At 41.1% G+C, this 14979-nt stretch overlaps 1 protein-coding gene across 1 annotated transcript in view; it reads right to left on the reverse strand.

The window, feature by feature from the left end:
- Positions 1–14979, reverse strand: part of ATP8B3 (ATPase phospholipid transporting 8B3) — a 301811-nt gene that overhangs the window by 135298 nt on the left and 151534 nt on the right. Inside the window, exons 21-23 of the mRNA XM_075201547.1 lie at positions 11613–11889; positions 10508–10731; positions 10085–10168 (exon numbers count right to left, since the gene is read on the reverse strand). Coding sequence (XP_075057648.1) covers positions 10085–10168; positions 10508–10731; positions 11613–11889 — 585 coding nt within the window. The remainder of the gene's footprint in view (positions 1–10084; positions 10169–10507; positions 10732–11612; positions 11890–14979) is intronic.

Genomic DNA, 14979 nt, shown 5'->3' on the forward strand with positions numbered 1-14979 from the left:
GTCTGCACATATGTGAGGGGATAGTTGTCTGTGTGCACTTTGAATGGTACTCCATACAAGTATTCATGGAGTATGTCAACAATTGCCCACTTAAGGGCCAGGAATTCCAACTTATGCACTGGATAGTTCCATTCACTGGGTGAGAGACCTCCACTGATGTAATAGACTGGTCTTTACCTTTCTTCGCATAGCACTCCCCCAAGTCCCTCAAAGGAGGCATCTACATGCAGAACATATGGCAACTCTGAATCTGCATATGCCAGAACAGGCGCTTGAATCAGGCAGGTTTTCAATCCATCAAAAGATTGTTCACAAGCCTAATTATTCTTTCCCCAAGCACATCATTTATCTGGAACAATGGTTTCTCCTTACGATGGGAACCTTTTGGAGCGAGGTAACCTCGAGTTGGATCTGTAAGAGGCTTGACAAGTTTACTGTAGCTTGCGACAAATCGCCTGTAATAGCTACAGAATCCCCAAAAAAACGTATTTCCTTCAGTATTGTTGATCAAGGCCATTCTTTCACTGCTTCTATCTTCGATGAATCTGTTGTAATACCTTCCCGATCCACAAAATATCCCACATACCTTGGCTTTGCAGAAACTACACTTGTCAAGGGACAACTTCAACCTTTTTTTTTATTAAGTGATCCAATACCTTAAAGAGTCTTTTACTGTGCTCATTTAATGTTCTGCCAAATAATATCAAATTGTCCAGGTAGACCAGCACCTCCCTGAAATTCATGTCACTAACAATATCTTCCATGCATCTTTGAAAAGTACCTGATAATCCTTGTGGCATTCTTTTGAATGGAAAGAATCCAACTGGGCAGGTGAAGGCGGTTTTCTCAGCATCTTTCTGACTCATCAATATCTGATAGTATCCGCTGCGTAGGTCTAGCACAGAAAACCACTTGCTTCCCTGAAGACAGTTAAGGGCTTTGTCTATCTTAGGGACAGTGTACTGACCAGGAAGTGTGCTTATTTAAGGTCCGGTAGTCCACGCACATTCATATTTTCCCCGTCTTCTATCTAGCCACCACAATAGGAGAAGCATAGGTGCTCTATGATTTCTCAATCACATCATTCTCTAGCATCTCCCTTAAATGTTCCCGAACATCGTCCAAATCAGCAGGTGCTAGGCGTCTCGACTGTTCTCGGAAAAGCCTGTTGTCCCTCAGTCTGATGTGGTGTTCCACCCCTGTCGCTAGGCCCAAATCCCAGTCCCCTGAAGAGAAGGCAGCTTCTCTTTGTAGCATTTGCTCAACAAGTCAGTATCGGTCTTTTTGACTAGCATCATCTCCAACAAAGCATTGATCAAAACTTCCTATTTGTAATGTGGTATCTTTCGGAGAAATCTTTACCTCTTTTTTCGTATAAGCAGCCAGGCACATAGTATGGATCTTAAGTGTTTTACTATAACTTGCCCCCACACCTCTTGGCACCAGTTGGCCATTATCTCGAACAAGTGGCAGTTAGTTCCAATAATCACTAGGACATCTTGAGGTTCTCCTTCGGTCTCAGGACAAACAAGTGCAACCATCTTTACCTCTTCTTCTATTCCAGCTACTCCCCGTGGGAACTTCAAAGGTACAGTGATGTACCCGAGGTAGGGATAATTTTTGTCGCTCAGACCCCAGATGGTCAGTCCACACAATGGCTTGATGGGCAAGTCAGATAGATTCTTTCGGTACCACTTCTCGAACATAATGGACACCTGTGAACCACTATCTAGCAAGGCCATACAAGGTCTCCCATTTAGGCATGCAGACACGTGAGGTGTGGGTCCCAGCAATCCTTCAGGCAAGTGAGTTCCCCACAGTGATAATGTCATACATAGTAATGTATAACATTAAAGTTGATGAGGTTGAAAAAAGACACCAGTCCATCAAGTTCAAACTATTTTGGATCTCCTGCAATCCCTCACTTGTATTTGAAATTGATCCAGAGTAAGCAGCCGCCAATTTGTTTCAATTGTGAAAATGCCCCCAGACCCAATATTGCAGTCCTATTTTTACCCTATATCCACTATGCTTCATTTTAATTAACGGTCGTATCCCTGGATACACTTTTCCGGTAAAAATTTGTCTAACCCTTTCTTAAACATATCTATTGAACACAACCTTCCCTGGCAGTGAATTCCATATCTTGACAGCCCTTACTGTAAAGAACCCCTTCCTTTGTTGGTTGTGAAATTTCCTCTCCTCTAACCTTAGGGGGTGATCGCGTGTCCTGTGTACAGTCCTTGGGGTAAAAAGTTCCCAAGAAAGTTCTTAGTTCTTCATAGTAATCATACCTCCTCTTAAACGCCTCTTTTATAAAGTAAGCATGCCTAAACTGGCTAACCTTTCCTCATAACTTAATGAATCCATACCCGTTATTAATTTTGTCGCCCTTCTCTGAACCATTTCTAGTTGCAAATTATCTTTTTTATAGAGTGGTGCCCAGAACTGTACTGTATATTCAAGATGAGGTCTTACCAACGATTTCTACAGTGGCAAAATTACACTGTCTTTCCTTGCATCTATACCCCTTTTTATGCATGCCAATACTTTATTTGCCCTTACAGCTGCTGCTTGACATTGAGCTCTATTGCTAAGTCCACTGTCTACGAGCACTCCCAAATCCTTTTCCATTATAGATTCTCCTAAATTAATTCCATTTAATTTATAGATTGCATTTTTGCTTTTGATCCCTAAATGCATAATCTTACATTTATCTATGTTAAACCTCACATTACATTTGGTCACCCAATCCTTCAGTTTTAAGTCCCTCTGTAGAGAAGCTACAGCTTGCACTTGTTTTATTACCTTACAGAGTTTAGTGTCATTTGCAAAAATAGAAACTTTACTCTCTAAACCATCACCATGCCTTTCTTTGGCACAATAAGGTGGATCAGCTTGTCCAGCTGATAGATATAATTGGACAATGTCTCCCCTAACTCCTGATAGGTGTGGCTTAGCAGATAAAGCAGATTTACAGCATCCTCTGCCATTCCATATTTCAGATCTAGAGCCTCTAAGTAGTTTTGAGCGATAGTTTGGGGGTCACTTGTCCGTATGACTTGGATTAGTTCTCTCAGGCCTTCAACGATCCGCTGTCTCTTATATGGTTTGGAGAAATGTCATTCCTCTAGGTATTGGGAGGCCATCTCTCTACATGCTTTGTAAATTTCTTCCCCAGCAGGAACTGATTTTATTCCTGAGAAGAGTTGGAACCTTCTGTAGCCCTCTACATGCTGTGACTTTTCTAGTTTTCTTAGTACCGGAGGGTGACTGAGAATTCTCTACTCTGGGCCCAGTGAATACTTTTCTGTTAATATTTCCATCCAACAGTTCAGCGTTGGTGCTGCGGCTAAGTATGTTGGCTTCAATGGAATCACAATGTGCCATTGTTGTTTTCGTGGCCCAGAAATGATAGCGGAAAGAAAATCTCTATCCAATTCCTCTTGCGTCTCGCATAGGATCAGACTGGTTTTTCCAGCATCTCTATGTTTCCATCCTAGGATTTTAGGATGCTCTACCCCATAAATTCTGTGGTGCACGTGCAGGACTTTCTATTTTGTCACTCCATGAGAGTCACCATAGCTAAACATCGAGTTAGGGACACGGTCTGCTGTTCACACCACATAAACACTTCTTCTCTTATACTAACCATGACGTCTGTGCTGATGGGTTTCATTGAGAGTATCTTCAGGATCTCAGTGTCTGTACTGTAACGACCCCCTTTGGTATTATGTATTGCAAGATTGTATATACATTGAATGATGTAGGTGCTTCTCACCTCTGTACTTGGTTTTCAGTGCCTCCACCCGAATCACTGACTTCTTCTTCTTGGGGGTGTTCTTGAAATACACCAGGGGGAGATTTGGGAAACCTCCTGTCCAGTACTAACATGCTGTGACACACTGTGTGCTGCAGTAGTCAATCCAGCACATTTATTGAACTAGAACCACTGAATGCAGCTTTTGTGATTTTATAGAGAAACAGACTTTGGTATAATTTTAAATTAAAATGTGAACAATACAATACAACACATTGTGGATGAAAGTAGAGCACTGACTCTTACTATGAACAGCAGGGTAACCCAATTACTCTCAATAAATCAATAACGTCAACAGCATAAGACATAAACATTAATTGTCACAACTTTATACACTGGACCAATATATCATATGTTAACCTTACTGGCTCCTGATACTGGAATTATCTCAATATATATATATATATATATATATATATATATATATATATATAATATATATATATATATATGTAGGCTCAAAACACCACTGGCCTTATGGTATCATACCAAGAAGAACTGCTCAGGGCATCCCAAACCAACCATACTAGGTCAGATACAACACTTTACCTTAGCCAAAAGGGCGAATGAAGAATGACATTTTGATCTTTAACTGGACATTAGTTTGTTACAGTACATGAACAAGATTCTCACAACAGTATGCAAAAAATCTGACAATAACAAGTAACAACCCTTCAGTAGAAAATATAGAATGTAGATAATTATGGCAAATATATACAAATCCCCTTGTTTAATTCACAAGAGCAGCATTACGGCAAATATTACTATTCAGCCAGATCTACCTTAAAAACCACTTATAAGTAAAACAAGGTATTTGAAAGCTTTGTTTTTTGCTACCAATGAATGCACTGCCCAATGATAAGTGCGTATGCTTTTAACATTTTTATTATGGGTGCAGCCCACCTTCGTCTATCATCATCAACATTTATTTATATAGCCCCCACAAATTACATCCACCTTACCATTGGGTATCTATTTGAACTCTGCTTTGTACTGCCTCTTCCCTTTCCATTGACATGCTATATTAAGTTAAAAGTATACTGTGTGCGTGGTCTTTCAACATTTTTATGGGTTCAGTTCACCTTCTTCTATTTACTTGACTATTCATTCATACCACTCTCTGTTCAATAACCTCTGCCAGTTACTGTTTCTTCACTGTCTATGATGGATGCCCTGTAACGTTCAAAATGTATCGAGTTATTTTTACTATTCAGCCAAATCGACCTTACTCATAGCATAAACAACCATTTATAAGTAAAACAAGGTATTTGAAAGTTCCGCTCTTGGATCCAGATAAATGCTCAGACCATCGAGAAGCGCATAGTACTGGTACTAAATGTCTAACTCTATTCAGTCATACCACTGTCCATCCAATGACCTCTCCCTTTTTCTGTAGCATCATTGTATATGATGGATGCCCTATTAGGTTCCAAATTTATTGTGTGCGTAATCTTTGCAGTTTTTGGTATGGGTGCAAGCCACCTTAATCTGTTTACTTTTGGAAATATCTAACTCTATTCATTCATACCACTGTTTATCCAATGACCACTGCCTGTTTCTGTAGCATCAGTGTGTAAGCATTTTAAGAGAGCTGGTAACACAGAAACTAGGCTACTTTTTAAATGCACACCAGGCTGTGCGTTACAGATTATAGAGAAACTGTTAAATGATGAACAGCAAGTAACATGGTGAAATTGCAGATTGCTGGATTTTGTATTTAAATTCTAATTTTGTGCCCTACTCTCAGAGCTACCCGCACCCCAATGCTAAATGGTAATTTGGAATATCTCTGTGGTGAAAGACTGCTTGTTTGCAGGATAAAATATTAGACCTCTTTGAGCTCCATGGGAGAATTGATATGGACATATCTATAGAGCCTTTGTCCAATGGCTCAGTCAAATCTAGTCTGGATTGGTTGACTCAGTGCAGGCTACCTCCACTGTCAGATTGGCTACCCTGACCAAACATCCACCAGAATTGTTGCAGGATTTCAAGTACTTATTTGAATTTATGGCAGGCAGGGTCGGACTGGCCCGCCGCTGGACCGGACTATCCACCGGTAGGCCCCGACCCTGAATCGCTCCCCTCTTCGTTGGTGGGGGGAGCTAGAAACTTTAATAGTAAAAAAAAACAAAAAAAAAACAAAACTCACGTGACCGCAGCGCCGGCTCCGTTCGCACAGAATGCCGGGTGTGACGTCATCACGCCCGACGTTCAGTGAGGAGCGCCGGCAAGACAGAGGAGAAGAAAAGGAAGAAGCAGATAGAAAAGGTAAGTGATAGGGGAGCATGGAACATAAATAGGAGTATGGAACAGAGAAGGGGGAACATGGAACAGAGAAGGGGGAACATGGAACAGAAATAGGAGTATGGAACAGAGAAGGGGGAACATGGAACAGAGAAAGGGGAACATGGAACAGAGAAGGGGGAGCATGGAACAGAAATAGAAGTATGGAACAGAAATAGAAGTATGGAACAGAGAAGGGGGAACATGGAACAGAAATAGGAGCATGGAACAGAGAAGGGGGAACATGGAACAGAGAAGGGGGAGCATGGAACAGAGAAGGGGGAGCATGGGACAGAGAAGGGGAAACATGGAACAGAGAAGGGGGAGCATGGAACAGAAATATGAACATGGAACAGAGAAGGGGGAGCATGGAGCAGAGAAGGGGGAGCATGGAACATAAATAGGAGTATGGAACAGAGAAGGGGGAACATGGAACAGAGAAGGGGGAACATGGAACAGAAATAGGAGTATGGAACAGAGAAGGGGGAACATGGAACAGAGAAAGGGGAACATGGAACAGAGAAGGGGGAGCATGGAACAGAAATAGAAGTATGGAACAGAAATAGAAGTATGGAACAGAGAAGGGGGAACATGGAACAGAAATAGGAGCATGGAACAGAGAAGGGGGAACATGGAACAGAGAAGGGGGAGCATGGAACAGAGAAGGGGGAGCATGGGACAGAGAAGGGGAAACATGGAACAGAGAAGGGGGAGCATGGAACAGAAATATGAACATGGAACAGAGAAGGGGGAGCATGGAGCAGAGAAGGGGGAGTATGGAACAGAAATAGAAGTATGGAACAGAGAAGGGGGAACATGGAACAGAGAAGGGGGAGCATGGAACAGAAATAGAAGTATGGAACAGAGAAGGGGGAGCATGGAACATAGAATGGGGAACATGGAACAGAGAAGGGGGAACATGGAACAGAGAAGGGGGAGCATGGAACAGAGAAGGGGTAGCATGGAACAGAGAAGGGGGAGCATGGAACAGAGAAGGGGGAGCATTGCAGAGTGAAGGGGGAGCACAGACAGTATGGCAGTGTGTGAAGGGGAGCCAGGAGAAGGGGGGAGCAAAAGCAGCATTGGGGGTGCAGTGTGATTATAAGGAAGCACATCATGGTGATGAAGGGGCGCAGTAATGTGTGTGTGATGGCACAACCGGCTTGTGGCAATGTAATGTGTGTGTGGTAGGTGGTGGCTAAATAATGGGTGCTATTTTCTTTGTAGGGTGAAGATGGGGCAATTTAATTTTATAGTGGGGACTGATAATTTAAGATGGGGTGGTTTGGGCGCTATTAATTGAATGTGGGGCTGAGTTTGAGGAGCATGAGGTATATTTATTAAATGTGAATATGAATTATTTAATGGCAGTGATGGTTGCAGGAAATAGGTATATTTATTATATGTAAATGTGATTAATTTATTGCAGTGGCTGTCTGTTGGGAGGGAAATAGGTTTATTAAATGGGAATACTATTACTTTTATGTTGGGGCTGGAGGTAGGCCTAAGTATTAAATATGGGTCCTATTGATTTAACGCCGGGGCTGGTTGGAATTTTCTAAATGTACCCATTATTTTTTCCAAATAGGACCCCTCAACATTCCAGGATCCAGACAAGCCGCAGCTAAAGAAACCAGCAGCCACAGGTGGTGACAAGAACAGGTAGGACAGTCTGTCAAATGTTCTGAGTCTAGTGCAGGCTTGGCTAACCTGTGGCACTCCAGGTTTTGTGAAACTACAAGTCCCAGCATACCCTTCCAGCAATAGGCTGCTATATATTGGTAAAGCATGCTGAGGCTTGTAGTTTCACAACACCTGGAGTGCCACAGGTTAGTCAAGCCTGGTCTAGTGGGATAATCCCGATTTTTGGTGACTGTTCTGCCCAATCTAAGGTGCAGATCAAGACTGTACTCTTTATACACACTGCATTCTTTATATACTACACTATTGTGCTAGCTGTCCTTTGTGGGCTGACCACTCCCCCTCTAGTGTCTGGTCTCTCCTCTTTGATGGTTAGCCACACCCCCTCTGGTGGGCCCCTAGCGTTGCTGTCCCCTGGTGGGCCCTTCATGCCCCAGTCCGACACTGATGGCAGGGGTGGAGTTTTGAGTCTATATAAAGAGCACATGCTGCTGAATCTCTGTCTCTTGCCTTGACAGCTCCGAATAGGGGTTACGGCTACTGTTGGACTGACCAGAGCATTGTACCTGCTGCATTGCTTGTGGAAGTCTCTCTGGACCTTAATACTTTGTATACCTGCAAAAATCAGGAGGACATTGGCCTTGGCTGAGTCAACGGTCCAAGGGAACTAGAATATATATATATTTCAATTTCAAGTAGAGTAAATTGTTGCTCATTTTGTGGAAAATTAAAAATCTTAATGGTTCGGTGTGCAACCTACATAAGCAGTTTTCCAAAACCTGTGTAAGATACTTGCCCAGGGCTGTAATTAGTAATTTGGGGCCACAAATGTTTCTAAGGAGGGAAGACTTCCCCTCCCATAAATTACCTTGATGGGCTGCTCTCTCAATTCATCCTCCTCTGCATACTACTCTGCACTTACTGCTTAGAGAAAAAAATAGCATCAGGGTTCTCTTCTCCTCTGGGTAGATTTAAATTTTGCATCCATAGATTGTGAACTTGTGTGCACAGAATTCTGGGGCTTCAATTGCCTTGCAGTTTCAGTGTCTCACAGCAGGGATTAGAGTTAAGAGGTGCACAGGTGGCAGCCACACAATGCCCAACAGGTGAGGGGCTTTTACAAGCCTTGCATCTTTAAATCATAGACCTCGTTACTCTCTCTTCCAAGACAATTACCTAAAGCACAACACTTACGCAGCTTTCTGGATGGAGAATGGCATCATTAGATCCACACATCACATGAGTAAGTTGGTATTCAACATATTATAATCCTACTACAGTATAATATAACACATATTCAATTGATGGCGAGATCGCCGAAATACCCACGCTCGAAAAATATTACCGTTAATACGGTAATATCTCGCTGAATTTCAGCTCTGACATACAGCCAGTAAATTACCGTATTAACGGTATTTACGCGCAATATTACCGTATTAACGGTAATATTTTTAGAGTGCGGGATTTTCGGCCCATAGGGGCATATTCAATCGATGGCGAGATCGCCGAAAATCCCGCGCTCTAAAAATATTACCGTTAATATGGTAATATTGTGCGTAAATACCGTTAATACGGTAATTTACTCGCTGTATTTCAGTATTAACGGTAATATTTTTCGAGCGCGGGTATTTCGGCGATCTCGCCATCAATTGAATATGCCCCATAGAGTATGCTTATGTTATTATGCAACACAAGTTTATTTATTTTTACTTTTCTATTATAGGTCAACATATATTAACCCATTTGATCTTTTCTGGGAGCAGGAAGGACCTCTAAGGACCTCTCATGGCTGCCTGCTGTGTTTAAACAAACTAGTATGAAGTATGGGCTTTACGACTAATTCATATTCAACAAATAACAAGGCAAAAATTAGGAAAACAACTGCACATTCCCAACCTTTCCGCCATATTTATCTTTGAATGGCTACTACACACAGCCATCCATTAGGGGGTAACGGGGTAAGGTGAAAGCACACACACATGGTAGTGGTATTAAATATTACCATGTAGCATGTTGGGCTGCTCTCTACCCTCTTCCATGTGCTGAAATTCTCAGTCACCGCTGTTCTGTTCTGTTTTGGAACACAAGTGGATTATATGTGGAATTTCATAATTATGTTAACTAGTCAGATAATGGTTGATAGCATCCAATATGTGCACACAATGTTCCATACCGAAAAACCTGCATGTGTCCCTGGGAATAGTTGTCAGATGCAACTGTTAGGCTATATAGAATTAGAACTCATTGCTATAAAAGTAGCATTTGGTTCATTTTTTTTTAAATAAAAGAAAATGAAACAACAATATAGCCTGGAAAAACATTTAGATTTGTTCTTACTTGCTCAAACAATGCCAAGGACAGGACTGGAAAAGCAGTGAAGTTTATAGAATAAAAGGCTATGTACCAGCTGTCAAAGATAGTCTGTGGGATAAGAAGAGAAAATAAGCCATTTATCAATTATAACATAACATGTACAAATATTCAAATGCAATACTATAGCTTGTGCAATTCTATATATTCATATATATAATTTGACCTGCAGAAACTGATAAGGTAGACATAAAGTACCCTTTGCAAAATTAGTTATTACTAAATAAAGACCAATTGTAAAATACAAACTGCATAAGTGTGTTTCTATTTCAAAACACCTCACTTACAGGGAGCAGATTTCATAATTTTGCATATAAGCATACAATATTTCTGGATTTTATGCTATATGATTACAATCCTTACAAGTGTTTGATTTCTAATGATAAATACCAGAGCTGTGAATCCATTAAAACAGGCAAACCACACATGGCATAGAACACTGGCTGAAGTCTTGTAGAAAAAATAACGTAGGAACTTTGCAATTCGAAGGTAAGACCATCGACCATGGATAAGGAGAAGGCGTTCAAGGTAGGAGAACTGAGCCAAAGCATAGTCACTGGACTGGACAGCTTGTGTTCCTTCTAAACCATTGATACCAACGCCAATGTGAGCAGCTAAGAAAAAGACAATTGTACAGATAATTAAAACAAGACAATATGAATACCTAAACATTTAGTTAGTACAGTCTCTTGTGTCATAAAAGTAGAATGATTAGACAAAATCATTCTACTGTATATTCATGTCTTGTACTTTAGAAATGTATTCAAATAATGACTAAACTATATAGACTAATTGCTTTGAAACTATCAGATTTACTCACACATTTTAAAGACTTCAATGTATAGATCACTAAGTTTACACAAGTTCAAATGTAATGACTGGTTTGTATGCACATTTTGGTGGCCTCTTACTAAGCTTTAATGCAGTGGCTCACCACAGTGTAACAGGTAAATTGTATTTGTCCGTCTCATTGAATTACATCAATGGTAATTTCTTGGTCTTTGCAACTGGCACTCACTACTGGGATTAAATTTGCTGTTGATCGCTGCAGAACCCCTGTTTAGTAAATTATTCCAATTATTCCAGTAGTCAGTATGAGTATTGCTGCTTTGTAAGAAGACACCATAAAGTGGTGATCAGGAGACACACATTTCTGACTAGTTATAGGCCAAATATTCGCTGCAGTTTATACATGACAATAATATTAAAAAACACTAGTTATGATCACTGTATAGGTGGAAAACACATTGAGATGTATTTTTGAAAAAAGCGCAATGCTCACCAAATGTCATTGGTACTGTATTTAATAAACCCTGCTAACGTGTATCCATGCCTCATTTTTCAAATATAATTGACAAAGGTGCAAGCAACAGGTTTAGTTTTTGTGATAGGTGCTTACAAAATCCTTCAGAACTCTTTTTTCTTATTATGAATAGCTCTTTTCAGCATTTAGTGGTATGTATTAATAATTGTCACGACTTCCAAACTTACGTACTTTTAATCATGTTAACGTCATTTGCCCCATCACCAACTGCGAGGGTGGTGGCCTTCTTGTGTTTTTTTACAAGTCGTACGACCATTGATTTTTCTGCTGGAGTCACTCTACAGCAGATGACTGCTTGGCATTGAGATGCCAAATCTGCAAATGCATATTCCCTCAGGTTCTTCTCCTCTTCACATGGATTCACCTTCCTCTTGCTGCATTTATCAGCTAGCTTCTGGAAAAGCAGACATTTGTTCTTTTTCCAGTTAACGGTTCCTAAAATCCTTCTCTGTGAGAAAGAATTTTGAGAAAATGAAGACAGATTTAATCCTACTTCCATCATTCATTAATTCACTCATTTATTCTTTCAACATTTCAGTTTGGTTGGAGAATTACAAAGGACTTGCCACCTCTTTGACGGGATATATATATTTTTAAGACAGGCTATTCAAAGCCCATACCACAAAAAAAATCACCTCCACCCCCCTCTCCTAGCAGAGGGACAAAGCATGTTCAGTATTTTAATAACATAATGCACAGTACTCTGTCCCCATTTGCCTCACTTCTCACTGGAGCACTGATGTTGGAGCAGGAGGTCAGTTGTAATTAGCATGCCAGACAGGTTATTTAACATGAATCTTGAGTTGGTTAGCATGCTAAAAAGACTGATTGCCATGTTTATCACATAAGCCATGTTGCTTATCCCATACTTGCCAACTCCCGGAAACAAGTTTCCGGGAGGGGGAAGCGTGACTGGAGGGCGTGACTGGAGAGCGGGAGGGGGCGGTGCGAGGCCAATCGCGTCATTTTGGCCCTGCGAACTCGTCGCGGGGGTGGGGCCAAAATGACGCGATTGGCCTCGCCCCGCCCCCTCCTGCCCTCCAAAATGGCGTGAATCACTGAGAATCGCGTCAAATGAAATCCGAGATGCGGGAGAAATGCCAGTTCGAATTTCGGGAGTTTCCCGGACTTTCCGGGAGAGTTGGCAAGTATGGCTTATCCTGGGCAAACCAAGGGCTATTCAGCCTGTAAATAAAAAAAGATGACCTGTGAAAAGTCCTCTGTCAATTTAATTTTTAGTGTTAGTTGATTTTATGATTCAGGTTTATAATAAAAATAAATAAAACAGTAATAAAAACATGGAGGATAAACTGTACAATTGTAGATAAGAAAGCCTAATAATAACAGCATTTAAATCTCATGGTGAAGTATTATCTCACCTTTCATCCTCATTTATATAGCACCACTGAGAATATTTGTCATTCACATCCGTCACTGCCCCAATGGAGCTTAGCTTACAGTCTAAATTCCCTAATACACCTACAAAGACTAGGGTTAATTTTGTCAGCAGCCTATTAAACTACCAGTATGTTTGTGGAGTGTGGGAGAAAACCCATGCAAACACGGGGAAGACAAACTGCACACAGATGAGGCGCAGGTCGGAAAACAAGCTCATAACCCTAGTGCTGTGAGACAGAAGTGCCAAACACTGAGCCACTGTGCTGCCCATGCCTTTCCTTGCCACTAAAAAAGAAGCATTATTCAATATGATTGATGTTATTAACTATATTATTTCTGTGCAAGTATTTACATAATCAGGGCCATAAATGTTATAACTTGGTACTCAAAGGCCTAATACTATAAATAAATGCTGCCTTACAATAGGGTCTATCAGAGGTTATCAGGAAAGGTCTATGGCATTGTCAGGAACGCGCTTCCAACACCCCTGAAGATTACTGTATGGGTTTACTCATTATCTTAATACTCAATCTTTCACTCACCTATCACACTAGTTAAAAATTGCTGAATCGATCCCAAACAGTGCTCTCATACCAATATACACTTATGATCTGCCACCACCTATTGAGTAAGGGCAATACGACTCCAAGATACAGTCACACAAACGTACCTGCTGGCATACCCTATGCTACATGTAACACACAGGTCAGTTATACACACACCAGCAATCAAAAGGTTAACACATCCAAACTCTGTTGCACAAATGTACACACTGGCACACACTAGGCTTGTTAGTCAAAGGGATTAACAATTCACACACCGACATACAAAGAGTTAGCATGGTAAAGCAATATTCTTCATAAAAGGCTAATGAATTAATTAATAATTAGAGTAACAAGGACAATACTCATATTAGATTTAATATACAAAGGTACAGGGTATTTGGATATAAAAAAGTGGGAGGCACATATAGAAACCGTTGTAATTCATACACCGTTCACCTGATTTGGATGTAAATACCCTCAAATTGAAGCTGAAAGTCTGCAGTTAAAGCACATCTTGTTTGTTTCATTTTAATTCATCCATTGTGGTGGTCTATAGTGCCCAAAATATGAGAATTGTGTTGATGTCCCAATATTTATGGACTTGACTGTACATTTAAAGGAAAGCTCAGGATCCAATACATTTTATTCCAACATCCCTTTTCTCTTAAATAGTTGTAACCCCTTTGTCACCGTGTTTATGGTTTAGGGGTGCATAGGTAGGTAATGCACTTCATCACTAGCTCTTGGATGTGGGCATAAGTCACCAGGAGATTCCTTGCATGTTTTACAGCAATATCTGTTAAATGGGGATACATGTGTTGTTGCATGGTGGTACAGTACTGCAGTTGTCACAGTAAGTTGTAGCACCAGGAAATCTCAAAATTGCAAAATAGAAACTCTTTATTTACACTCCTCTACACTTCAGCACGATACTTCACTTGCGAATAACACTAAAATAAATGCGTACAGCTCCTGTCTTTTCCAGCATATATCTTAGTCGGATACTAAGAATCTGGTTGCATGATATACATTTCCACATACTCCTACTCTTGTGCAAAGCTTAAACATGTCTCAGGGTGTTGTTTGGACAATTCACCTTTCTCCTCACTCTTCCTGCGCAAAACTTAAATTGTGGATGTAATGACAGTCGCAAAAAATTATTTAATTGCATAGTTGCATAGGATCTCTCTCCTGCATCTGACACTGCTGACCACTCTCTTCTCATACAAACACTACAATTATTAGGTCTTCAGGACACTGTCCTATTCTGGTTTTCATCCTAGCAGCTAATCTTCCAAAAACAGAGCTGATAATATCCCCACCAACCAAGAGAAGTTACCTACTAGACATTTATATTTCTGTTGATAACAAGACAATAAATTCCACCCCTCAAGCTTGCTGCCTAGTGTTACGAGCCGCGGCGGTGCCCAGCCGCCGCGACTCTCCTACCTCCGTCCCGGTCGTCATAGTCACTTCTGGGGGCTCGCCGACCGTTGCTGTAGCAGACGCTCTTCTGTCCAGTGCCGCGTCCCGGCAGTACAGGGCAGTCGGGCGCGTGCGCAACAGCGGGGCAAGCCTGCGGGCTAATTAATTCC

The sequence above is a fragment of the Mixophyes fleayi genome, chromosome 1 (assembly GCF_038048845.1).
Source record: "Mixophyes fleayi isolate aMixFle1 chromosome 1, aMixFle1.hap1, whole genome shotgun sequence".
Taxonomy (NCBI): Eukaryota; Metazoa; Chordata; class Amphibia; order Anura; family Limnodynastidae; genus Mixophyes; species Mixophyes fleayi.